Consider the following 27,306-nt stretch of genomic DNA (forward strand, 5'->3'; position numbering starts at 1 on the left):
CATCCAATTCTTCTCAGCGCCCCCTCCCTCCCAACGCTGCTGCCGCCTTCCCCACCCCTCACCCCCTTTTCGGCAGGCAGCATCTAATTAAAATGGCAAGAAAGCTCTGCCCCCTTCCCCGAAAGAGTGTGCTGGGAGTCGACGGTGGGGGTGGGGAGTCGTCGAGGCTACACTGGGATTCCTGGGATTCTGATCTCAAAACAACAGCAAAATGGATTCTATAGCAGTGATGTCTTAGTCAATACAATGAAAAGGCGTCTGAGGCAATTCACGTGAAGGTAAACGCAAACCCGCGGGGCTGGAGGGAAGTAGATGCTCTCTACAAAGGACTGACCACAGACACAGAGCGAACACGAACACACACACACACACACACACACACACATACACACACGCGGGAGTTCCGGTCTGACTGGGGAAAATCTGAGAACACCTCCTTTCACCTGCTTAAGTTCAGCCATAAAACTGAAATGTCAGAGGCACCAAGTCAGAAAGCACAGGCAGGGCTAAGTTAAACCATAAATAAAGGTGAGTGGCAGACTAGCACAGAAGAGAGTGCTGAGAGGGAGTCGCGGCGCGGAAGGCGGAAAGGGGGTAGAGGAGGCAGTTGCCATCTACAAGACCAGCATTGCAATAGCTGTCCCCTTGGAGCGGCAGCTTCGGCTTCGTGGGGACAGTCGGGCTCACAATGTCATCCTGCAGGTAGCTGGAAAAAGTGAGTGGCCAGTGCCTTTATGCACGCTGCCGTTATTCTTTTTGCAAAAAGGGACGGTGGGGTCTCGCGCCTTGGCACGAGGTGACCGTCCGGGGCGTGTGTGCATACCACGCGCGCGCTCACACACACACACACACACACACACACACACACACACACCACGAGCATTGCATTTCATTTTTACGGCTATTACACCGGTCTAGGACGAGACTGGCATTAGCTCCACTGGTTCTCGGGGGAGCCTTGGCCACAACCGAAGGAGGACACGTACCGCACAGCCCCTGCGTGGAGGCTTAGCCAAGAGCACCTCAGCAGACCCCGAATCAGAACGAGAAGCCAGGTTCCCTCCACGTCGCATTCGCCTCTGCCCACCGATGCCGGCCCCAGTTTACCCCCCGAGCCCATCAACCCCGACCCAAACCACTGGAAAGAAATCAGAAAACGTGTTCTGCTCACCCTCAGAGCCGAGAGATCGATTTCATCCAGGCTGCGAGCCGGGGAGTCGCTCGCCATGTCTACTTCTTCGCGGGAGAAATGGTCCAAAACCACCCTGAAGCTTCTCCCTTGGAAATTCCACCTTGGTCTATTTCACTCGCGTCCTCATGCGGGTGTCGCGCCAGAGGCCCGGGGCCCAGCCTCCCCCGCCCACCCCGGCCCCACAGCACCCGATCCCTATCCTCCGCTCTTCTTCGGTCGGCCGGGTCCGGGAGCCCAACCTGCGCGGATCTCCAAGCCCGGAGCCGCGGTGCGTGTGGGCTGCGCGTCCTGCTCTGCTAAGGGCGCTGGGGCTGCGTGGGTGTATTTAAATGGGACATGCTTCTTTGCTTGTGCGTGGATGGCGGCTGCATTGGCTGTTATAATGAGACACATCAACTCCTCCACTCTGCTGGGAGGGGGGTAGGAGTGGGGGTGGAGAACTGTCTATCACCGCTTCCTGGGAGGAGTAAAGACGGGGGGGGGGGGAGGCGGAGGAGGCGTGGTCTCCAACTGGGGAGAGGCCGCGCTTCCTGACCCGGTCCCTCTGCACCAGCCTGGGTGGGGGAGGGGCACGCACCCTTTCTGCCCAGGCTTTTGCAGGCTAATCTGGTTGGATGTGAAAAGCTGTTCCTGAACCCTGGCCCGCTTATCGTAGGGGCAAAGGGGCTTTATTTTTGTGTGTCCAATTCGTGCACTGCAGCACAATGGCTCTCAATCGCATCAGGGGGTTTTTCGGAAGGTTTCGCTGCTCTAGCGCTGAACAAATTCAGAGGGGGGAAAAAGAGCGACGGGCCTCCCTCCCCCATTAATTATTTGTGGGGCTGGAGTAAGACGGGCTGGTGCAACCGGTGCATATAAGGACTTATGTGCAGGGAAGGGGATCCGCCTCCAGGCGCGGAACGAATGGGGGAGAAGCGCACTCTGCACTCCAGAGGTTTGCTTCGGCGGCAGGGTCCGTCGGCCAGCGACCCCCGGGATCCCGGAAGGCGGGTGTCGCGGGCGGGTCGCTTGCCGGTCGGGGGCTGGGAAGGTTTGCCAGAAGCGGGAAGACGGAGATCTGAGTTCCCGGTTGGCATCGCCACACCCAGGACCTGCCCGTACTGCAATTCCCCACGGAAACGACCGAATTGAAACGAGAAGCTTTTTCTCTGGGTGCAAGAGCTTGAGTGCTTCAGGTAACTCCCACGGCAACACCGGGTAAGGCAGCACACGCCGCCTCCCGACCCTGCGTTTCCCTTTCAGGCAGCATTTCCGCCGCTGACCTACTCAGACTGATGGAGAAAGTTTGGCTGGTGGGTAAGATGTAACATACAAAACGGAGGGCGTGAGAGCGATCTCCCTCCAACCCGCTTTCTCTCTTAAAGGCTGAACGTTTACAGTGGTAAACATGACATTCCGTAATCAAAAGTATGAAGTCACTTCCCCCAGCCCCCCGCACAGCCCTTCCCCTCTCCTTTGGCCACGAGAAATACATAGGGAGAAATGCTAAAATTCAACTTTTCCCCCAAATACAGCAGTAGTTTTGAAAGCATTGTCTGCACCTCTGTTAAGATGACAATTTACATCTGGCCAAGTGCAGCGAGGGCTTTGGAATCCTGTGGTGTGAATATCGGTTTCAAAATAAGACTTTTGAATGAATGAACGGAAGTCAGTGCAGTTAGTTCACCATGACTGCACACATGGAACACTTTTAAACAGCATTCGCTATGCGCTGTGTTTTGTTGTTGTTGTTAGTATTATTGAACTATTTATATGCACTGGGGAACATGAAACTGGAAAATTGTTCCAACATCTCAATGGCCACACAGTTATTTAGGAGCTTTTGCCCTTAAAATGTCAAACGTTTAAATGCGTTATGTTCAGAATGCTCGATTTGATCTCTCATTTTCTAATGAAATCATCCAGCTTAAGTAAGGAGCAAGAAGCCACCGAGTGATGTTGAAATGACATAAAAAACCTGTCATTTCCCATCATGGTACTTCCCATCATGGTCCTTATTTTTCCCTTTTTTACCCTTAATCTAGATGACAAAGTAATGTATTCTCTCAGTGTTGAAAGAAATCATTAAGATCAGGTAGTTAGATCTATGAACATAACTAGTTTTAAAACTTCAAACGTATGAGAAATGAGATAAATATTTTTTTTTTCCCAAGGACAATCTTCATCTTATATGACAGGTTTTATCTGAAACATCCTTTCTTCCCATCTTGAGCAGCTGCTCAGGCCAGGATGATGCTATGATACTGGAACTAAATTCTACCCTTGGATTTAGAATTGGAAGACTGTATGTTCAGTACAGTAATGGGTACTAAGTGGGGGAGGGCTTCAATAGAGGCTGACTGGATGAACTGAGTCAAATGGAGGTGGGGGTTGGTGATGGGTGCAGGAAATACCATAAAAGGAGAGATTACCATAGTCAGGGCCCCTTCAGCTAGGAACAGAAGGAGCAAACTCCAAGCTGTTTGTGCTGGAGGTGAGGTAATAGTGGTAACTAGACTGAGAAAGGAAGCAAAGGTCAGCTTCTCCTGTCTCATTAAGGAACTTGAACGTTATCCTTGAGGTCAAGTGTGTATCAAATTTCAGCCATTTCAATACAAACTCCTCTAATTTTTTGTCATGTCTGTGTACCTCCCATACTATTATCTACTTGATATTTTTTTTTCTTTCAAGCAACTCTTTTCTTTTTTTCTCATTTAATTTAAAAGGAAACAGGGGTGCCTGGGTGGCTCAGTCGTTTGGGGGCATCTGACTCTTGATTTCGGTTCAGGTCATGATCTGAGAGCAATGAGATGAACCCCACAATGAGCTCAGCGCTGGGTGTAGAGCCTACTCAAGATTTTCTCTTCCTCTCCTTTTGTCTTTTTGCCCCCTCCACATCCACTGGCATGGATGTACCCTTTCTCTCAAATAAATATACAAATAAAGAAATCACTACTGTAACTGGAAAGGTACCAACACTTGCTAAAAAATAGAAGGAACCATCGAAATAAATATAATGGGAAATAAAGCAATATTATTTAATTCTGCTTATGGCTGCCTGCTCCAGGCTTCTAGCCTGAAGCCTGCTATTCCTTTCTTAAAAGAAAAATTAGCAATGCCAGAAAAGGCACTCAAAATTTGAACAAAGTGAGATTTTTCTCTTGGGGTAATCTGAAGAATTAAAAGAATTTGTATCATTTATTTGCAATTTGAAATCCCGTAAAACAGTACAATATTATGTTTATGCCTAGAAACATATAATACATGGACACAGGCAGGAGGGACACAATCAACTTCAGGATAGTGAGAAGGCTGGAAGAGGAATGGAATGAGAAGGATGGAGGAGGCTCCAACAATGGTATCTAATTTAGTAAAAAAAAAGAAAGATCTTAAGCAAATATTACTAAATGTTTGGAATTGTGAAATCTGGATGATTAGTATTTATTATATTGTTCTCTGTATCTTTCTGCATATTTGAAATATTTTTATATTTTAAAAAAAATTTATAAAAGAGAATACCAGAGCGCCTGGGTGACTCAATGTGTTAGGCCATTGCCTTCAGCTCAGGTCATGGTCTCAGAGTCCTGGGATTGAGCCCCGCTCAAGCTCTCTGCTCAGCTGGGAGCCTGTGTATCTCTCTCTCTCTGCCTGCCTTTCTGCCTACTTACGATCTATGTCTGTCAAATAAATAAATAAAATCTTTTTAAAAAGAGAGCAAATACCAAAGGGGGTTAGGGTCCCTCTATTAGATTCAATGTAATTTAATATCATATCCATGCTTCAACTAAAATAAGCACTGGAAATCAGTAACACAGTTTGTCGAGCTTCTAAAAGCACACTCTATATGTCTTCTATCCCCACAAATCCCTAGATATAACAGGAAATAGATTTTTAAAAATTAGAGTTATGGAAGACAAAAAAGGGAGCATCAGTGGTCCAGCAATTCAGAGGTCTTCCTGGATTACATAAAGGAGATAGGATTTGATTGCCAGTAGATCTGTAAACCAAAACTGTACAGGGTAGGACCAGGGCAAGAGCTGGAGAGGCTTCAAGGTAAGAGGCAATAGCTACAAAGAGAGGCACTTTCATCATAGCAAGCAACTAAAGAATGCTATTAACCCATTCATTCTATAAAGACATAAATCATTTACTCTATGCAAGACCCCATACTAGGTCCTGGAGATTTGCTTTCATGGAGGCAAATAATCAAATTGTAAATAAATGATCCATAACTAAGATTATGTTAGATGATGACAAAGTATAGGACAAAAATCAAGCAGGATAATGAGAATCAGCAGGTGGACATGTCCACCCCCAACCCAGACAGATGCTCTTTGTAAGTAGGGGTGCCTGGGTCAAGGAGACAGGGTATCATCCCAAGGGACTGCTGACCAGTGGTGAGGAGAAAGGAGACCACATACACAGACACACACACGTGCATGCACACACATGCCCACAGAAGGTAAACTACCCGCATCCCTTGCCATGCAGGATATTGTGTGCTTCTCCCCTTCCCACCACAGTCAGCAAAGCAAACACCCAGAATTAGAATGAGCACCACAAGGATTCCTGGGTGGCTCAGGCGGTTAAGCATCTGACCGCCCCTATCATTTTCAAGGTCTCTCTCTCTCTCTCTCTACCTATCTATCTCCAGTAAATAAACAAATAAATAAAGTCTTTGAGTCAGCACCAAAGATAGGCAAATGAGATTTTTCAAACAACCCACCAACTGTTCCTAAAAAGCTATTACTATGAAAGAGAGGAACCCACTGCAATCAACAAACCGACTGAATCCCAAAGTTATTGTTCATAGAGCAAAAAGAAGTTTTATAACATAAATATTTTTTTATCCTTGAAAAAATAATACAGGATCTTACATTCATAAAACAACCAAGCTATTATGAAAAAAACCCAGTTAGATGAATAATGAATATATTTATTGAAATTTTTAAAATGAATATATATGGGCACCTGGGCGGCTCAGTCAGTTGAGCCTCTGCTTTTGGCTCAGATCATGATCTGGGGGTCCTGGGATTGAGTCTCATGATGGGCTTCTTGTTCCATGGGGAGTCTTCTTCTCCCTCTCCCTCTGCCCCTCCCCCCACCCATGTGCATGCTCTCTCTCTAATAAATAAAAAAATCTTCAAATCAAATCAAATAAAATGAATGTATAGATTGAACAATAGTAAGTGATACTATGCTGCAGATACTCCTCTAAGCATTCATGCATAACATATTTAATCTTTATAATCTTCCAAAGTAGGCAATAATATTAGCATACTCATTTTACATATGAGTAAACTGAAGACTTGAAAGTTTAATTAACTTACTCAAAGCAACACTGTAATAAATGGCTGAACCAGGATTTGAACTCAGGCTTTTAATCACCATGCTATGCTGATTCAAGCTGAACTGAAGGGTGAATTAGTAATCTAGAAGATTGGGTCCAGTTTTATCCCAAATTGCAGAAGAAAGGATAGATAAAGCAACGAGCAAAAATTTAAGTAATATGGAGAATAAATCAAAGTTCCAACATTCATCTGATAGCCATCTACAGAATGGGTAGAAGAGAATACTCAAAGAGATAATAGAAAATGTATCTTCAGGGCACCCGGGCGGCTTAGTCAGTTTAGCATCTCCCTTCAGCTCAGGTCATGGTCGCAGGGTCCTGGAACTGAGTCCTGCGTTGGGCTCTCTGCTCTGCGGGGAGTCTGCTTCTCCCTCTCACTCTTCTGATGTGTTCTCCCTCCCCCCCCCCTCAAAAAATAAATAAATTCTTTTTTTTTTAAGATTTTATTTATTTATTTGACAGAGAGAGATCTCAAGTAGGCAGAGAGGCAGGCAGAGAGAGAGGAAGGGAAGCAGGCCCCCTGCTGAGCAGAGAGCCTGATGTGAGACTCTATCCCAGGACCCTGAGATCATGAAGGCAGCGGCTTAACCCACTGAGCCACCCAGGCGCCCAAATAAATAAATTCTTTAAAAAAAGAAAAGAAAAGAAAATTTATCTTCAGGCTAAAAGCTCCCATTCAGTACATAAGTAAAAAAATACCACACTTGAACACATCATGATGGAATTTGAGAACATCAAGGATAAGGAAATTCTAACCAGCTCACCTATTTTTCATCACCAACAATGGATGCTGAGACAAATCATTCTAACATATGGGATAATGGGACAAAGTATTCTAATGTAGAAGTCTTTACCCAACTAAATTAGCATTTGAGAAAGTACAAAATAATCACATATTTTCAGAGACTGAGGGATTTAAATGGTTGGGTTTGTTTTTTTTTTTTTAGATTTTATTTATTTATTTGACAGAGAGAGAAAGATTACAAGTAGGCAGAGCGGCAGGCAGAGAGAGGGGGAGAAGCAGGCTCCTCACTGAGCAGGAAGCCCAGTGCTGGACTCGATCGATCCCAGGACCCTGGGATTACAACTTGAGCAGAAGGCAGATGCTCAACTGACTCAGCCACCCAGGCACCCTGGTTGGTTATTTCTTAAATTATTATTGGAAAATGTATTTCACCAAAGAGAAAAGTGAATCCAAAAGCAAAATATATGATGCAAAGGATAATGGGAAGCAAAGACAGCAAACCCTATGTATGACTCATACAAAATCATTCTCTTTCTTCCTCACTAGCAAAACTCCGAGTTTGAGAATTTACCCTCCATGTATTTAAAGAATATGAGCTCGGGGCTGCTGGGTGGCTCAATGGATTGAGTCTCTGCCTTAGGCTTGGGTCGTGATCTTGGGGTCCTGGGATCGAGCCCTGCATTAGCTTTCTGCTCAGTGGGGAGCCTGCTCTCTCTCTCTCTCTGCCTTTTTGTGATCTCTGTCTGTCAAATAAATAAATAAATCTTTAAAAGAAAAAAAAAAAAAAAAGAATATGAGCTCTCCTTAGTACCAGAGGGAGACAGTATTAACTGGTCTAAAATCATCATATAATTTTCTATTTCTTGCCCTAATGATTGCCTTGGGCACAGACATATCTTTCAACACTGACTTAAGGGAAGTGAAGAGAAGTCTGGTGGGGGTTATAAAAATTATTTTCCTCTTTGAAAATTGAAAAAAGAAAAGGAACCAAAGAGAATAGGAAAAGGCCAGGAACAGCTTTGTGCCTGTGGTAACCGTTCTCCAAGATGGCTTCCAACAAGCCTCACCTCCTGGTATTTACACCCTTGTGTAGGGCCCTCTAACACAGAATACAGAAGACTACCAAAGGTGGGTAATAAGAGGCATTTCAGCTTTTGTTTTGTTCTCTTGGTTCACAGCTCAAACACCAGGGTTCTTCACGTCAACACTATTGACACTTTGGGTCTGATAACTCTTATTGTAGGGGGCTACCCTGGACAGTATAGGATGGTTAACAGCATTCCTACCCACTAACTGCCTTCCCAGTTATGACAGCCCAAAATATGTCCAGACATTGCTAGATGTCCCCTGGCAGGCAAGATCATCCCCAGTCGACAGCCACTGCTGTAGGGGTGCCAGTCACCACATTCTGTGGACAGTGTATGCAACTTAAGCTTTGGAGTGAGCTGCCTTGAGATGGATGTTCCAGCCCAACCGAGCCCTCAGACGACTTCAGTTTCAGCTGGCTCTGACCGCCATTTCCTGAGAGGCCCTGAGCTACAACAGTTCATTCAAGCTGCTTGCAAATCCCTGACCCACAGAAACCATGAACAATGATAAATTTCACTGTTCTTTTAAGCCACTTGATTTGTTACACAGTAATAGGTAACAAATACATTGTCTTTAGATATGGGTGTGTGTGGATATAATTGCTAGAGCTTTAGCAGCCATCTTCCTGCCATGTCAGGATGAGCTTGGGAATGAAAGCAAAAGATGATTGGTATCTAGATCCTTAATGACATCATTAAATTAGTCACTAAGTTAACTAATCCAGGAACAAGATGTCTGACCTTCTTCTTATGTGACATAATAAGTCTCAATTTATTTAAGCCACCTTTAGTTGGGTATTCTGTTATTTGTAACCAAACACTTCTTGTTACAGAAAATTTAAAAAATTCCCTTTGCTGATTCATAAAGTAAAAATGAAATAATGATCACCTATAACTAAAATTATCTTATCTTGAGGGGAAAAGGAAGGGAGAGAGAGAGAACCACGAGAAGATTTTTATCTTTTCTGGAGATGTAGTTATGTACAATCTCTAAATACACACAGAAAAATGTAAGACAATTATGCATAATAAATATAAGGGTCACCACATAGGCAAATATAAATTCGATTTTTAAGAGGTGCCTGGGTGGCTCAGTCAGTTAAGTGTCTGGCTTTGGCTCGGGTCATGATCTCAGGGTCCTGGGATCAAGTCCCACATCAGGCTCTCTGTTCAGTGGGGGTTCTGCCTCTCTCTCTTCCTCTGCTCCTCCCCTCACCCCCAGCTCATGCTCACTTTTTCTCTCTCTCTCTCAAACAAATAAATAAAATATTTTTTTAAAAAGCCAATAAATCAGATATTTAAGTTACAAGCTAGTTAAGTGGGGGACAAAAGGGGGAAAAGGACAGTTTGATAAATTTAATAAAATGAAGAAGAAAATATAAACCATTGAGATTGACTAGTGTAAAGGGTGTGTTTTCAGAGTGGCAGGCCTACTCAGTATCCATTCTTATTTTGTATACTATGTTAGGTAAACTGATAGCCCCACAAAGATGTCTGTGTGGGCGCCTGGGTGGCTCAGTGGGTTAAGCCACTGCCTTCGGCTCAGGTCATGATCTCAGGGTCCTGGGATCAAGTCCCGCATTGGGTTCTCTGCTCAGCAGGGAGCCTGCTTCCCTCTCTCTCTCTGCCTGCCTCTCCATCTACTTGTGATTTCTCTCTGTCAAATAAATAAATAAAATATTTAAAAAAAAAAAAAAAAAAAAAAAAGATGTCTGTGTTCCAGTCCCCAGAACCTACAAATATGTTATCTTTGAAGGCAAGAGGAACTTTGCAGATGTGATTAAGTTAAGGAATTTAAATGAGAAGATTATTCTAAATGATCAAGATAAGTCCACTGTAATAACAAGGTTGCCTAACAGTAAAAGGAGGCAGAAAAGGAGTCATAGAGGAAGATGTGCTGTAGAAGAAAAGCAAAGAAAAATGCAACATTACTGCCTTTGAAGGAAGGTGCCAAAAGCCAAGGAATGCAGACATCTGTATATGCTGTAAAGGGAAAAAAAATTCTCCCCTAAAGCCTCCAGAAAGAGGTACAGCCCTTGCTGACACCTTAATTTTAGCCCTGTGAGATCTATTTTGGGTTTCTGACCTGCAGACTGTCAGATAATAAATTTGTGTTGCTTAAAGCCACTATGTTTGTGTTAATTTTACTGGGGCTATTTCTTAGGTTTTCTGCCCAAAGTGTGAGTGAGAATCTGAAATCAGAACTAATTCCCCTGCACAGAATCCTAGAAGTTAGGAAGAATGGGAAGAATGAAAATGATTAGTGGTCATTCCTTCCATATGTGGTATCCTACCCATAGATATTAACCAGAGAACATTTCTCCTTCCTATTTCTCAGAAATTGCCTTGCTTCCTGCCCATTTTTAAGCTTAGTTTTCTGTGCTAGTTATCTATTGCTGTGCAACAAGTCACCCAAAAACTTAATGAATAAAACAGCAATTAATCTCTTTAGCTCACAAATCTGTAATCTGGGCAGGGTTTGATGGGAAAGGCTCGTGTGCTTCAAAGACCATCAGCTAGGGCTGGAGGACCTGCTTTCACAATGACTCACTCACTCACGTAGTAAGTTTGGTGCTGGCTACCTGCTGAGTGTTCAGCCAAAGCTGATGGCTGGAAATTTTGGTTCCTCTCCAGGTTAGTCTTTCCGTGGGGTGTTGGGTCTTCTTGGCATGGTGGCTGAATTTTAAGAACAAGCATCCCATGAGAACCAGATAAAAGTTGTATCACCTTTTATGATCTAGCCTCAGAAGTCATGTGATTTTAATTCTGCCATTGTCACAAATCTACCAAAATTCAAGGGGAAGACACATATTTCCCATCTTTTGATGTAAGGAGTGTCCAAGTCACATTAAAGAAAGGCATGTGAGATAGAAGTTGTTGCAGAATTTTTGGAAACTAAGACCTACTGCATGCTTCCAGCCTTACTAATAGTTTTCTGTAGTCAATATCTTTGCCTTTTGTTCATGTTAACCAGAGTTGGTTTCTGCTGTTGCTTTGCAACCAAAGAATAATTTAGCAGGCATAATCACAAACATATCAGACTAAGTGTAAATATTTAAGTTTCCTTATTAAAAGACAGAAGCTCTCAGAGTAGGTGAAAGCAAAGCAAAACAAGCACAGTAAACTAAGAATACACATGCTTTCCAAATCTGCCATAGGAAATGGACAAAATTTGATGTGGCCACAAGGTAAACTTTGACACTTTCCAAAGGCAGCAATCATAGATACCACACACTCAGACCACCTCATTGGGAGCTTTCAGTATTCATGCCACAGATTTATCTAAATACATAATTCACAATTCTTGGAGTTTCTTCAAGAAAATTTGTCTCTCATCACACTAAACTTACTTCCAGGCACCCAACCAGAAATTTATCATCATCTTAAACAGCTCTTCCTTAGAAAATAAAATTCTAATTTCCTTTTGCACAATTATAAACCCAATTCTTCTAGCTTTCTCATCATCTTCACTGTACATTACCACTGGTTTCAGCCACACAGACTCCATTTCTGTTCATTGGTAGCGTTTGTTATTTTTTTTTTTTTGCAATTGATTTTCCTCTCACTCTTACTTCCTTCCCTTTCCAAGTTGGACCTCAAAGTATTTAGGAGTCCGAAGTTTAATTTACTGCATCCTATACAGTTTGATTTAAGATGAAGACCATGGTCCCTGAAGTTACCAGCCTGAGATCAAATCCCAAAGTAGAAAAAGAAAAACAATACAGTTGTTTTATAGTTCTCATTTTTTGTTTCTGATAGAGAGACAGATAGTTTTTTTTTTAACCTTATTTACCCTTGAAATAAAAATGCCAAGTGACTACATCTCTTTTGTATTAAATGGGTACAGAACAATTTTCATAATTATCTAGCACCATTTAAGCCCAAAGACAAACACAATACTTTATCTAAAATACCATTATTTCACTTTCCCCAAAAACAGAAAACTATTTTTACTAAAAATTTGGCAAGGCCTTTCAAAACAGTATTTTCTGTTTTTATTCTTTGGGAAATTCCTAACAGCAAATATGTATAGAAAGTTTAATAAGCAGCTGTAATCCTCCAATATTTATTATAAAACTTTGTTATTATACCATATATTCACTAATGAATTTAATAAAAATTGGAAAAAAATAAAAGTTGAATTGTTTATCATCTTTTTAAGAAGTTGTTTGATCTTTTTAAATCCTGAAGCAGTTTTAATTAATATTCTAGCCAAATAATGGAATTTTCAGCTTACTTTTCCCTCAGTATTTTTAGGACCTAATCTAGTGTCTTGCAACTGTAAGCATTCTTTACATTGTTGGTCAGTGACCAAACATACTATAATAGAAATGATGAAAGGACCATCAGACCCGTCCAGACCATGTCAAAAGCCTATGCTGCTTTGCCCCCTGCTAGCTATTCTACTTTTTCTTTTCCTTTTTTTTTTTTTTTAAGATTTTATTTATTTCTTTGGCAGAGACAGATCACAAGTAGGCAGAGAGGCAGGCAAAGAGAGGAGGAAGCAGGCTCCCTGCCGAGCAGAGAGCCTGTTGCGGGGCTCCATCCCAGCACCCTGAGATATAACCTGAGCCAAAGGCAGAGGCTTAACCCACTGAGCCACCCAGGTGCCCCTTCCTTTTTTTCTTTAAATTTTATTTATTTTCAGTAATCTCTATACTCCACATGGGTCTCAAACTCAAAATGTCAAAATCAGCAGTTGCACACTCCTCTTAACTAAGCCAACCCGGCAACCCTCACTTGGTTTCCACTTTTTCTATATAACTTTTCTATAGGACTATATCTTTTTCAGTTTTAGAGTCTAAGCTCCTCATGTCCCAAGGTACACAGCTTTTCAGGTTTTCATTTCATGTCCCTGTATTTGAATGGCATAACCCCATAGGTTAACCCAGAGCTAGGAGAGGGGAGGAGTCGTCCAGCTGGATCTTTACATGAAGTCATAGGGTAGATAATAGCTCTTATCAGACTTTTCAAGCTGGGAGGAACATTAGAGATAACCTGGGTCCAACCCTCTCATTTTACAGATAAGGAAACCAAGGTCCAGAGACTCTACAACTTGCTTAATGTCACAGAGTTAATACAGGAAAGGGCTCTGGGGACTGAAAGCTTTGTGCAAAAAAAGAGGAAAAAGAAAAAGGAAAAAAGCAAGTCTGTGTTTTTATTGTACGGTTTCCTCTTAGAGTCCTGAATCTCTGTTCCTTCTACTATACCATATTGCTCCCCAGACATTTAAAGTACTATCTACTTGCGTTGTGCTTTTTATCTTAAGGAAACAGTAAAGTATATAACTGATGTATTTAACTTATCATATTCACCTTAATGTGTGGGCTGCCTGAGAGCTCCCAGCTAAATGAGTAGGTTTGCCATACCTGGTACTGGCAGGAGTGTGGGAGGAAGAGCGGAAATTGGAGGCAAGAAACTTGTCTGAGTGGGATCTTTAAGCCACAAACCCTAGGCAACAAAATGAGGAATGGGGTAGTTGTTTTGATCCCTTGGCCACAAAAGGTAGAGGCTGAGCATTTCTAGAGATTTAACACCCTCTGTGCATGCAGTTACACGGAGTGAGTTGTAAAGTCTACACTGGAAAATGTGTTCTCTCTCTTAGTACATTTAGAACACTGTAGTGCAGTGGTTGGTTTTCTTTTCCACCATGGAGCCATTGAGCACCGGGAATTTTCTCATCCAGCTCTATTTCTCTAGCGCCTTGTGTAATGTCCATGATAAAGGTGGGGTTATAAAATTAAACAATAAGTCAGTGTAATGAAGAAGCTGGTAAAGGTGGACAGAACTAGCCACACTGAAACCAGAAAACTTGGTGCAAGTCCTTTTAAATCCTTTTAAGTCATCATTTTTTTATACTTGTTATGATTTTGCATGACTAGTGGATTTTGAGAGCAAAGCAAGTGACCTACAGCTAAGACTGTGTCAAAAGCTGAAAATAAAAATTAGTTGTGATCCATTTTTCTCTTCCATTCACAAAGAGTATAAATTCATTCACTCATTAGTATATCCATTCATCAGAAACATGTATTAAGTATAGGGATCATCAAGATGGTCTTTGCCTTTATAATTTAGGTAGCATTTCTAAAAGAATGGTCTATGAAGCACTTACATCAAACACGAAGACAGAGCTTAATTAACATGTGGAGTCCCAGAATCTTGGGGGAGCAGGGTTCAGGAATTTTCACCTTGAAACAAATACCTTTCCAGGTGATTTTTTCCCCCCATTTCCAAATATTTATTGAACATCTTGGATGGACAAGAACCTTACTTCGTTAAACCAAAGGAATAATGGGAGTAAATTATGCTTTGCAGGTATCTTGGTCTGTTTGGGCTGCTAAAACAAATTATCATACACTGGGTGGTTTAGACATAACAGGAATTTATTTCTCATAGTTTTAGAGGTTGGGAAGACCAAGACCAAGGTATTGGCTGATTCAGCATCTGGTGAGACCCTGCTTCCTCATAGACAGCTATCTTTTTACTGTGTCCCTCAAAAGGCAGAAGGGGCAAACTAGTTCTCTGGGATCTTTTCTTTTTCTTTTTCTTTTTTTTAAAAGATTTTATTTATTTATTTGACAGAGATCACAAGTAGGCAGAGAGGCAGGCAGAGAGAGAGAGGAAGGGAAGCAGGCCCCCTGCTGAGCAGAGAGCCCAATGTGGGACTCGATCCCAGGACCCTGAGATCATGACCTGAGCCCGAAGGCAGCGGCTCAACCCACTAAGCCACCCAGGCACCCTCTGGGATCTTTTCTAAGGGCACAAATTGTAATCATGAGAGTCCCATCCTCATAACCTAATCACCTCCCAAAAGACCCAACCTTCAACTACTATCACCTTGGGGGTTAGCATTTTAACATATGATTTGGAGTTGAGGGGGATAACACAAACATTTAGTCCATACTAACAGGAGACAAAATCCAATTTAATAAACATAATTTATTAGGTTAAACTTATTAGGTTAAATGCACAAGAGTCAAAAGAGATAAGAGGGGTGAGAGGAATTCAGGGACAGGTCCAGTTTATGAAGAAAAAAATAGGATCCTAAAGCTGATATTCTAGACATTATACATATTGTAGGTGATCTCTCAATGAAGGAGACCCCAAAAAGTGTTGAAAATTCTTTGTCTTCTAGTATATACATTGCCTGCTCCTGTAGTCATAGGTATATCACCACAGTTAATTTTATCTATCTCCCCTCTCTGGTTTTCTTTCTTTGTTAAAATTTTTCTTTTATTTTTTAAAAAGATTTTATTTATTTGAGAGAGAGAGAGAGTGAACAAGCGAGAGCACAAGTGGGGGGGAGGAGTAGAGGGAGAAGCAGACACCTCACTGAGCAGGGAGCCCAGTGTGGGGCTCAATCCCAGGACACTGAGATCATGATCTGAGCCAAAATCAAGAGTCAGATGCTTAACGGACTGAGCCACCCAGGTACCCCTGCTAAAATATTTTAAAACAAATATTTAATATCATGTTATTTCATCTCTAAATATTTCAGTATGTAGCTAAAAATGCTTTTAGGGAGGGTGAGTGTGGACTGTGCTTATTGACTTTTTTCCAAAGAATAGTGTATGGAAATAATGTATGGAAAGTAACTCACAGTGGAAAAGTCTAGCAAGCAACAAACACTACCTTAGACAAGTAATCAAAGTTAACATCATCAGTGATAAGTCATGTTGATAGAATGCACCCCAATATGATATGAGAACTACACTAGTAAAATTCAAATAATGCACATAGTTTAGTTAATAGTATTGTGCCAATATTGGTTCCTTAATTGCAACAAATGTATCAGAGTAATGTAAGATGTCAAAATAGGGAAAACTGGGTCTGGGATATGTAGGAACTCTGTACTGTCTTTGCAATATTTTGGTAAACCTAAAACTATTCTAAATTTCTTTTATTACTTAAAAACAGGGAAATATAACAAATTGGGTAGTCTGGAAGAAGTAGTTAGGTTAGAAATGCCTGGAAACATACCAAAACTGAACCATGAAGAAATAGAAAATTCATTGAACAGATCAATAATGAGTAAGGGGATTGAGTCATAATACAAAAACCTCCCAATAAAGAAAAGTCCAGGACAAGATGGTTTTACTGATGAATTCTATCAAACTTTTAAAAAGAATTAATGCAAATCCCTCTTAAATTCTTTCAAAAAGTTAAAGAGGAGTGAACATTCCTAAACTCCTTTTTATGAAGCCAGCTACATAAGGACTCTACAAAACAAATAAAGACAAACAAACAAACAAAACCCAAAACAACAGACCAATATCTGATAAATATAGATGCAAAAATTGTCCACAAAATACAGAGCAAATCAAATTCAATAGTCCATTAAATGTATCAGACACCACAATCAAGTGAGATTTATCTCTGGAATGCAAGGATGGCTCAACATACCCAGATCAATAAATGGGATATATTGCATTATAAAATGCAAGATAAATATCATATGATCATCTCAATAGATACAGAAAAAGCATTTGACAAATTACAACATCCTTTCATGATAAAAAAAATATTCTCAGGGCACCTGGGTGGCTCTGTGGGTTAAGCCTCTGCCCCTTTAGCTCTGGTCATGATCTCAGAGGTCCTGGAATCAAGCCCCACATCAGGCTTTCTGCTCAGCAGGGAGCCTGCTCCCCCGCCCCCTGCCTGCTTCTCTGCCTTCTTGTGTTCTCTCTCTCTGTGTCAAATAAATTAAAAAAAAATTTTTTTTCAACAAATTGGTATAGAAAGAATATACCTCAACATAATGAAAGCCATATATACCAAGCCCACAGCCAACATCATACTGAGTGATGAAAAGTTGAAAGCTTTTCCTCTAAGATAAGGAACAAGAGAAGAGTACACATTTTCATCATTCCCACTCAACTTGGTACAGAGCAATTCTGCAAGAAAAAGTAAGAAAAAGCATCCAAATTGGATTGGAAGAAGTAATATTAAAAAATCCTAAGCGCTCCACCAAAACACTGTTAGAACTAATCAACAAATTCAGTATACGGACTAGGATACAAATCCAAAATCAAAAATCAATTGTATTTCTATACACTATCAACAAAATACCTGAAAAAGAGAACACTTCCATTACATAGCATCAGGAACAATAAAACTCCTAAGGAATAAATTTAACGAAGGAGAAGAAAGATCTGTACCCTGAAAACTATAAGATTTTGATGAAAGAAACTGAGGAAAACACAAGTAAATCTCATGTTACTGGGTCAGAAGAATTAATAATATTGAAATGTCTATACTACTCAAAGTCATCTATAGATATAATGCATTTTCTATCAAAATTCCAACGGCATTTTTCACAGAAATAGAACAAAAATTCTAAAATTCATATGAGAGGGGCACCTGGGTGGCTCAATGGATTATAAGCCTCTGCCTTCAGCTCAGTTCATGATCCCAGGGTCCTGGGATCGAGCCCCACATCGGGCTCTCTGCTCAGTGGCAAGCCTGCTTCCTCCTCTCACTCTGCCTGCCTCTCTGCCTACTTGTGATCTCTCTCTGTCAAATAAATAAATAAGATCTTTAAAAATAAAATAAAATAAAATTCCTATGAGATTACAAAAAACTATGAATAGCCAAAGCAATCCTGAGAAAAAAGAATAAAGCTGGAGGCATTGCTTTTCCTGATTTCAAACTATATCACAAAGCCAGTTATCAAAACAGTATGGCACTGGCATAAAAACAGGCACATAAACCAATAGAACAGAGTTGGGAGCCCCCAAAATAAACCATTGCCTAAAGAGTCAACTAACATTTGACAAGAAAGCCAAGAATACTCAAAAGGGAAAGGATGTTCTCTTCAATAAATGGTGTTGAGTAAGCTGGATAATCACATGCAAAAGAATAAAATCAAACCCTATTTTGTACCATTCATAAAAATTAACTTGAAATGGATTAAAGGCTTAAAGATAAGACCCAAAACCATAAAACTCCTAGAAAAAAAGTAGGGAAAAAGCTCCTTGACATTGATCTTCACAGCGATTTTTTGGATATGACACCAAAAGCCCAAGCACAAAAGCAAAAATAAGCAAATGGGATTACATCAAACCCCCAAATTTTCTGTACAGCAAAAGAAACAACAAAATGAAAAGGCAACCTATGGAATAGGAGAAAATGTTTGCAAGCTACCTATCCGGTAAGGGGTCACTATCCAAAATACTTAAGGAACACATACAATGAGATAGCAAGAAAACCAGGCAATTAAATTTTTTTTTAAGATTTTATTTATTTATTTGACAGACTGAGATCACAAGTAGGCAGAGAGGCAGGCAGAGAGAGAGGGGGAAGCAGGCTCCCCGCTGAGCAAAGAGCCTGATGCGGGGCTCCATCCCAGGACCCTGGGATCACACCCTGAGCCGAAGGCAGAGGCTTAACCCACTGAGCCACCCAGTGCCCCCCAGGCAATTAAATTTTTAAAAATGAGAAAAGGAATTTAACAGACATTTTCCTAAAGAAGACATACAAATGGCCAACAGGTATAGACAAATGTTGGTGAGGACATGGAGAAAAGGAACCTCTGTGAGCTATTGGTAGGAATAGGAGCTGATAACAGCCACTATTGAAAACAGTATGGAGATTCTTCAAAACACTAAAAACAGAAATGCCATGTGAGCCAGCAGTCCCACTTCTGGGTATTGAAATGAAATTGGAAATGAAAATAGGATATGGAAAAGGTCTGTGCAGTCCTATGTTTACTGCAGAATCATTCACAGCAGCCAAGATACAGAGGCGATCTGTCTGTCAACAGATGAGTTCTATATGGATTTCCTCCTTTCTCGTGGCCATGAGAAAGCAGGAAATCCTATGATATGTGACAACATGGATGGACCTTGGGGGCTTTATGCTAAGTAAAGTAAATTTGACAGAGAAGAACAACTATTGTATATTCTCATTTATCTGTTCAATCTAACACAGCTGAACTCAGAGGAGCAGAGAGTAGAATGGTGGTAGTTGCCAGGGGCTGGAATGGTGAGGGGTCTGGGAATGAAGAAGTATTGGTCAAAAAGTACCAGCTTCCAGTTATAAGATGAATAAGTTTTAGGGATTTAATATACAACATGGTGATTATACATATAATACATATATGTATGTATTATATACTTATATTATTATTATATACATATAATATGTATTATATACTTGAAAGTTGCTAAGAGTCAATCTTTTTTTTTTTTAGACTTATTCATTTATTTGAAAGAGAGAGAGAGAGCGCAAACACATGGTGTGGGGGGCAGAGAAGGAGAGAAAGAAACTCAGGCAGACTCCCCACTGAGCACAGAGCCCAAGGCATGTCTTGATCTCCCCACCCTGAGATCAGGACCTGAGCTGAAACCAACCGATAGAGCCACTAGGAGATTCGAGAGTCAAACTTAAGCGTCATTACACAGGCAAAAAGTTGGAATTGGGCAAAAAATTATAATTATGTGAAATGACAGAGGTTTTAACTAACTATTATGGTAATCATGTCACAATATGTAGGTATATGAAATCTTCACATACATATAATCAAATACACATCAAATACAAAGTTGTGCACTTTCAACTTACACAATGCTATATATCAATATTACCTGAACAAAGTTTGGTAAAAATAAAAAAGAAATTAATAGTACAAACAAATGAAGTATGTACTTCCAACCTCATAATTGTCTCATTCTGTCCTAAATTAAGAGTAAACTTTTGGGGGAAAAAAAATCCATTGTTTTCAATAAATACTTACCAAAATGTAAATTTAAAAAAAAAAAGGGGGGGGGGGAGAAGGCAGGTTGACAATGTCACTCTCACACTTAAATAGAAAACCTGTGGGACACCTGGCTGGCTCAGTCCATAGAGCATGCAACTTTTAATCTAAGAATCATGAGTTTGAGGCCCATGTTGGGTGTGGAGATTAGCTAAAAACAAGTTGTCCTAGCGAGGTCAGAGACAGACACTTTTGCATAATGGAATTCATAACCACCATCTGCAAATATATTTAATTCATGATAAAATTCTTAAGCACTTTTCTGATGAACATAATGAGACTAGAGCTTTTCTGAAAACCGGTTACTGAGCCACCCAAATGGCTGTCAGTCAAGGATCCAGTGAACTGTAGTTTTGTTTGTTTGTTTCTTTGTTTTTAGTCTGTTCTATATTGAATATTTTACTAGTCTCTTTTTCCATAAAATAAGAGTGAATCTTTGAACAGGCCCACTAAGACCTTTCGTCTTAAATGGTAGCAGTGTTTTTGGTGAAAAATATTCACATATGGTAATAATTTAATTATCTGAAAGGTTTTCTTTAATAGCACCTAAAAAAATTAACCCTTAACATCATCTAATTCCCAGTCAGATTTGTATTTGTCTATTATATACAGATAGTTCTTAAACTTGTTAATGTTTGGGAATCACAGGCCTCTGTGGGACAGATTGGAAGAGCCGACAACAGCCTCTGGCTTTGTAAAAGGAACGTCAAAATCCACGATCAAGGCATGGACTCCTTAGTGTACAAGTTCCAAACTTCTCTTGTTTTATGGACACTTTTGATAATTTTGAAGTTACACACCATCTCCCCAGAAATATGCATGTCTGCACACATCTGATATTTTCTTTAAGTAGGCTGATGCCCAATGTGGGTCTTGAACTCATGACTCTGAGATCAACAGGTACATGCTCTACTGATTCAGCCAGCCAGGTCACCCAGCACCCATCCGAAATTTTTGCCCATTATTTCAGGGGGGTTCATGGAACTCTTAAAGTTCATCCAAAGGGTCTTAGATCCGGGCAGAGAACACACACTTAAAACATTCCTTCCCTATTGTCATTTTGCTTCTCTCTCAAGGGGACCGTTATCAATAAGACTGCATTGCTTTGTTTTTTGAAGAGAAGACATCATGCCTTTGTTACGGCCTCCACTCTCTGTAGTTATAAGATAGAGTAGAAAAAGCCCCAAGTTTGGTGGCAGAAGATTTAGATTCTCCAAGATAGTTTTTCAGTACTTTGAGCAAATCACTTAAGGGGACAAAGATACCGTTCAGGTTAGAAACTTAACACGGCAACCTTATCATTTCCATTTTACAACATTATCATTTCCATTTTACACATTGGGAACTGAGAATTGGAGAGGTGCTATAATGCATCCAAAGTAGTCTCCAGCTTATATATGGATATTGAGTCACATTCCATCAACACTGGGCTTGTCCAAATTCAAAACTTACATTTCTTTTCAAATGACTCTGGTGGTCTTCAAGTGGTGCTTAAGAGAACATTCTGGAAGTGGTTGGCTCCAAGAAGGTGGGGGTAAAGGGTACCTTGGGCCCACTAGTGTTTATACATAGGTCTTTTTAATTAAAATTTGCTAGGTTGCAAAAATGTTTGGAAACCACTGTGTTTCACTCTGTTGTTCAGTCTCCAGAGGTACACCGCTAATATCTACTTTATTATGAGGGGTGAGCAGGAAGTACATGTGCAACAGCTGTGTAAACTTCTAGATAGTATTCAGATGGGAACTATTAGTGTAATTGCTGCATGGTGGTGCAATGGAGAGTTTTCCTCCTTAACAATCTTTACTACAATCCACCCACAAACTTGGTGTCATGTTTCACACACCTGAGAAAGCACATTGGCTTGCAAGTGGTTTGGGGGCGCTAGTTTAGATCTGAAAGCTCTAAAGGTGTCTGGTGGTGTCTCTCTATATTTTTAAAAGTTCAATGATCAATACACTATTAACTGCATAATCGGGTTATAAGCGACCATGGAAACCTCTTCTCAGATGGGTTTGAACAGATCCACCTTTCATTTAAAATCCATAAGGCTAACTCAGACTTCCTGAGAAATTTCAGGTATGATTTGGGGTTTATCATAATCTAAAAATATTATGATGACTTTTTAGTTGGGGACTAAAAGTCAGTTCTAGGATTTGGAGCCCAGCCTTGTCTACCAGTCTTTCACTTGGTGACTTGGTGACACCATGTCAGGCTCTAAAACCATAATGAGTATAACAGGAGAATAGCCTCCAAAAGTCAGCTGAAGCTTTCAGAGTCCAGGCATCCAACATCAAAGGAGAAATCTAGAGCGTTGTCTCTGAGCTGACTTGTGGGTAGATATAACATCTTCCAGAACTGAGACCTCTCAGAGGTGGAAAAATGTTTCCATTTCCAAAGAAAATTTTTTTGAAAAATCGAACACTGAAAAAAAAAAAAAATACACCTACAAAAAGAAAAGTCCCCTGATATGCTTCATACTTCAAAACAATATCACTTTCATCACTGAGTCATCAAAACTTCCTGAGTATTTCTTTTTTAAGTGAAAAGACCAATCACTAACCTATTTCGTTTTCCATCCCAGCATCTACAGCAAAAACAACTCAGAAAGTTTCAGTAGAACTGCAGAGTACGCAAGGTTTTTCTCTGGTTTCTTCCACCTCCTCTCTGTTAGTCCCCCAACTCACTGCTGGCCCAGTCCCCTCCCTGCTCCTCTGAGCCCCAGCTATCTTAGGAGATACAATGTTCCCCAAGGTGACTGTCTCTGAAACTTTCCCCTACCAAAGTTACCTTTTCCTTCCTTTCCTGACAAACCCAACCTCCATCTTTCCCTTCCCTTTCCCAACCGCTGCGATCTGACCTTTCCTACATTTCCAGTTCACGCCTATCTCATCCCAGCATCCTTTCCCTGCATTTTCCTGCTGCCGGGCCCCACCACACACACTCACCTTGTGATCTTTTTGCAAGCCACTTTGCTGGCTCCCACACCATCTGCTGGGCATGGGCAGCTGGTTGCCACCACTGGCTGTGAATTCCATGTAAATGGAGTCCCGCTGGAGCTGTGCACCTGAACCTGATATGAATGAGGCCCGGGGTAAGCAAAGTCACTGTCCTGGGGGAGGCTATCTGAAGGGAAAGCCAAGAGATTAGCAGCCAGTCTTCCTCAGGATTCCTCTTTGTTTTCATTTCGTCCCTCTCCTTGGACCTCTTCTTCCCTTGTAAAACATGAGCTTTGAATTTAGACAGACTAGTTTGAAGGCTGACACTGCCACTTCCTAACTCTGGGACCTGGGGAAAGTCCCTTAAATCTTCCAGATAAGCAAGATAATAATGACACGTCTAGTGTAACCAGGTGGACTAAACCAGAAAGTGTTAGTCAGTTGGCCCAGGTGCAAGCTGGACAGTTACCTGACCAGGGGCGCCTGGCTGGTTCAAGCAGACTCTCTTATCTCAGCATAGTGAGTTCAAGCCCCACCTTGGGGGTAGAGATTACTGAAATAAGTAAGTAAATAACTTAGAAAAAAAGTTACCTGGCAAAGTAATTCTTAATTCCAAGGCTGAGGTTAGACCCATGAAGTCCACAAAGCCCCTCTTGAAACTGGGTAGAAATTATCTTTATGCTTTCCTCAGTTCCCCCATACTAATTTTAATTGTTCTCCATAGTCTTTGAACACATTTTATGAGATTGATAGTTCATCCAATTAAAGCAGTCCTTATATCCTATCATGATCAAATTATTAACACGGTCTCTGCTCAGAGTTTTGTGCCCACTCTCTAATGTATTTTAGCCTTGTATCTCTTATCCTGTGTACTTCCTCACCCTGTGTTCTTTATCAACAACAACAACAACAATAGTGGTAGTAGTAATAATAGTTACCATTCACTAAATGTGTCTTGTGCCAGACACCTTATTACATTTCTCAATTTAATCTCCACAGTGGGTTGGCATTTTTATTTCCATTGTAGAGTCAAAGACACTGAAGACAGGAGTTTTTAAACACATGATCCAAGATTTCAAGGCTTATCATGTTGAATCCAGGGGGGTTGTATTCTAAAACCCATCTCTACTCTTTGCCCCAGGCAACCACTAGAGATAGCCCTCTGTCTCTAGACACAGGGTCTTTGTGTCAGAGAGACTGAGGTTGCCTATTCTGGACATTCCACATAAATGGAATCCTATAATACGTGATCTTTCATGACTGGCCTCTCTCACTTAGCATATTTACAAGGTCCGTCCATGTTATTACATGAATCAGTAAGTCATTCCTTTTATGGCTGAATAATATCCCATGGGATGGATATAGGGCATTTTTGTTTATCCGTTCATCAGATGATGGACTTTGGGGTCATTTCCATTTTGCCCATTATGAATAATGCTGCTGTGAACATTTGTGTAGAAAGTTAGTGGAATCGCTAGATAGTCATATAGGAAACATAAGTTTAAGAAACTGCTAAGCTGGGGTGCCTGGGTGGCTCACTGGGTTAAAGCCTCTGCCTTCAGGGTGCCTGGGTGGCTCAGTGGGTTAAGCCACTGCCTTCGGCTCGGGTCATGATCTCGGGGTCCTGGGATCAAGTCCCGCATCAGGCTCTCTGCTCAGCGGGAGCCTGCTTCCTCCTCTCTCTCTCTCTGCCTGCCTCTCTGCCTACTCGTGATCTCTCTCTGTCAAATAAATAAATAAAATCTTAAAAAAAAAAAAAAAAAGCCTCTGCCTTCAGCTGAGGTCATGATCCCAGGGTCCTGGGATTGAGCCCCACATCGGGCTCTCTGCTCAGTGTGGAGCCTGCTTCCTCCTCTCTCTCTCTGCCTACTTGTGATCTCTGTCAAATAAATAAATAAATAATTTTTTTAAAAAAAGAAAAGAAAGAAAAAGAAACTGCTAAGCTATTTTCTAAAGTGGTGGTAACTTTCTGTACTCCCACCAGTAAGGTATGAGAGTTCCAGTTTCCTCACATTCTTGCCAACTCTCGTTACTATCCATCTTCTTTATTATAGCTATCCCATGGGTAGGAAGTAGTATCACACCATGGTTTTGATTTGCATTTCCCTAATAACTAATGACATTGAGAGCATTATCTAATTTTACATTTGAGTTCTTTGGGTGAAAACACAATGTCAAAGTTTAGTGGATGCTGAGTGAAAAATGATCTAGATGGGACACTTGGCTGGCTCAGTCATTAAGGCATGTGACTCAATCTTAGGGTTGTAAATTTGAGACCCGTGTTGGATGTAGACATTACTTTAAAAAAAATAGTAGCTAGACTTTATTAATTATTAGAGTGATGGAGAAAGAACACAAGTAGGCAGAGACATAAGCAGAGGGAGAGGGAGAAGTAGGCTCCCCACTGAGCAGGGAGCCTGATGTGGGACTCGATCCCAGGACCCTGGGATCATGACCTGAGCTGAAGGCAGCCACTTAACTGACTGAGCCATTGAGGTGCCCCCTAAAAAAACATTATCTTTTTAAAAAGTTCTCGGTAAATGTTTCTGTCTTTAATTCCCATACTAAATTTAACATAACATTTAAAAAATTAATTTGCAGAGGCAGCTGGATGGCTCAGTCAGTTGAGCGTTCAACTCTTGATTTGGGCTCAAGTCATTAGTTCAGAGTCCTGGGACTGAGCTCAGTGGCTCAGTGAGGAGTCTGCTGGAAGATTTCTCTTGCTCTTCCTTTGCCCTTTCCCCGGCTTGTGTGTGCGCTCTGTCTCTTTCTCAAAATACATACATACATACATACATACATACATACATCTTGGGGCACCTGGGTGACTCAGTGGGTTAAGCCTCTGCCTTTAGCTCAGGTCATGATCCCAGGGTCCTGGGATCGAGCCCCACATAGGGCTCTCTGCTCAGCAGGGAGCCTGCTCCCCCCCCACCCCTACCGCCTGCCTCTCTGCCTACTTGTGATCCCTCTCTGTCAAATAAATAAATAAAATCTTTTTAAAAAATAAATCTTAAAAAAATTGATTTTTTTTGGTACTAGCCAAAAAAAAAAAAAAAAAAAAGCTTTGTCCTTGTTGCAGGGGCATGTGTGCATGTATTTTGTTTTGAAATAAAGAGGTTTAGATAAGAAAGAAATAAGTGTATACCCTGGTGTTCTCTGAAGCACATGCTCTCAGCCCACCTAACTCCAGGGCGACTGTGATGGCCAGTTCCATGTAGTTCCCATGCCCATCTTGAGTGCTTATGCCTGGCATACACTGCTTTAGGCCTCAGGGCTTTCTTCGAGACCACAGAAGGCTGCTTATCCCATCCTAGAGCCCAGAAGCACTGGGGCAGGAGACTGGAGGGTAGACTGACCCCCAGAAGGAAGCTGCAGTCTGTAAGGCTGGGAGTTGATGAATAAACACTCCCATGCCCTTCCCCCTGCTTGTACTTTCTCTTTCTTTCTCTCTTTCTCTCTCACAAATAAACAAATAAAATCTTAAAAAAGAAACAATAAGGCAAGTAAGTTCAGAGTAGTGTTGTTTTGAGAGTGAGAAATTAGAATTGTACTTAATTTAAATATCCAAACACAGGAACCCAGTTTAATAAATTATAATGTAATCAACAGGATCTTTGTTCTAAGTTGCCTTAATGGGACAACTCTACAGCCATGTCCTACTCAGTCCCTTAGAAGTCCCTCGTAAAAGTAAGACATAGTTGCTCACAGCAGAAACCTACCCATCAGCAAACATTATTTTGGTGTTTCTCCTTTCCTTAGAAACTTCCCAACTCCCGCCCTCCTGCTTCCTGGGATCACTTCACAGATAAGTTCCTGCTCACAGGTCCTCATCTCTGTCTTTGGTTTTAGGGAAACCCAAAGGAAGCAAAATTATATAAATGAAAATTGGTTAAATGAGCAAAGTCAGCATTAATTGGTTGAAAAGTTAGAACTCATTCACTTTGAAGATTCTCTTTTGTCATATTTCCACTGTGGACCTAATGTTTTAAAGATTACTTCTACAAAATAAATCGCATTTATGAAATAATAATAAATGTAATTGTTTTAAGACCAATGACAATCTGCTTTCAATACCAATGTTTCTCTGCCAAGATAACATCCTTTTTGCCAATGAGCAAAGGAGACTAGAGTTTTAAGTAGCCCACTTAACCTTATTGTAGCTAAATGCTACATGCTAAATGCTAATGTGTTTCATTAGATTTGTTCAAAAACATTTCCCCAGGGGCACCTGGGTGGCTCAGTGGTTTAAGCCTCTGCC

General features: G+C 41.1%; 1 protein-coding gene and 1 long non-coding RNA gene across 8 annotated transcripts in view; one reads left to right on the forward strand and one right to left on the reverse strand.

The window, feature by feature from the left end:
• Nucleotides 1–1,633, reverse strand: part of TNIK (TRAF2 and NCK interacting kinase) — a 378,322-nt gene extending 376,689 nt beyond the window's left edge. For 5 of the 7 annotated variants that reach the window (XM_082688670.1, XM_082688668.1, XM_082688669.1 and 2 more), the window contains exon 1: nucleotides 1,172–1,614. In XM_082688670.1, coding sequence (XP_082544796.1) covers nucleotides 1,172–1,228 — 57 coding nt within the window. In that variant the 5' untranslated portion in view covers nucleotides 1,229–1,614. Of the gene's footprint in view, nucleotides 1–1,171 lie in introns of all 7 variants that reach the window. The other 2 variants (XM_082688671.1, XM_082688665.1) reach the window with 2 other exon arrangements.
• Nucleotides 1,634–1,719: 86 nt separating this feature from the next.
• The window catches only part of LOC309843581, a 44,981-nt gene continuing 19,394 nt past the window's right edge, over nucleotides 1,720–27,306 (forward strand). The window contains exon 1 of the long non-coding RNA XR_014300226.1: nucleotides 1,720–2,367. This is a non-coding gene — a long non-coding RNA (uncharacterized lncRNA). The remainder of the gene's footprint in view (nucleotides 2,368–27,306) is intronic.

Source organism: Mustela nivalis, assembly GCF_964662115.1.
Source record: "Mustela nivalis genome assembly, chromosome: 1".
Classification (NCBI taxonomy): Eukaryota; Metazoa; Chordata; class Mammalia; order Carnivora; family Mustelidae; genus Mustela; species Mustela nivalis.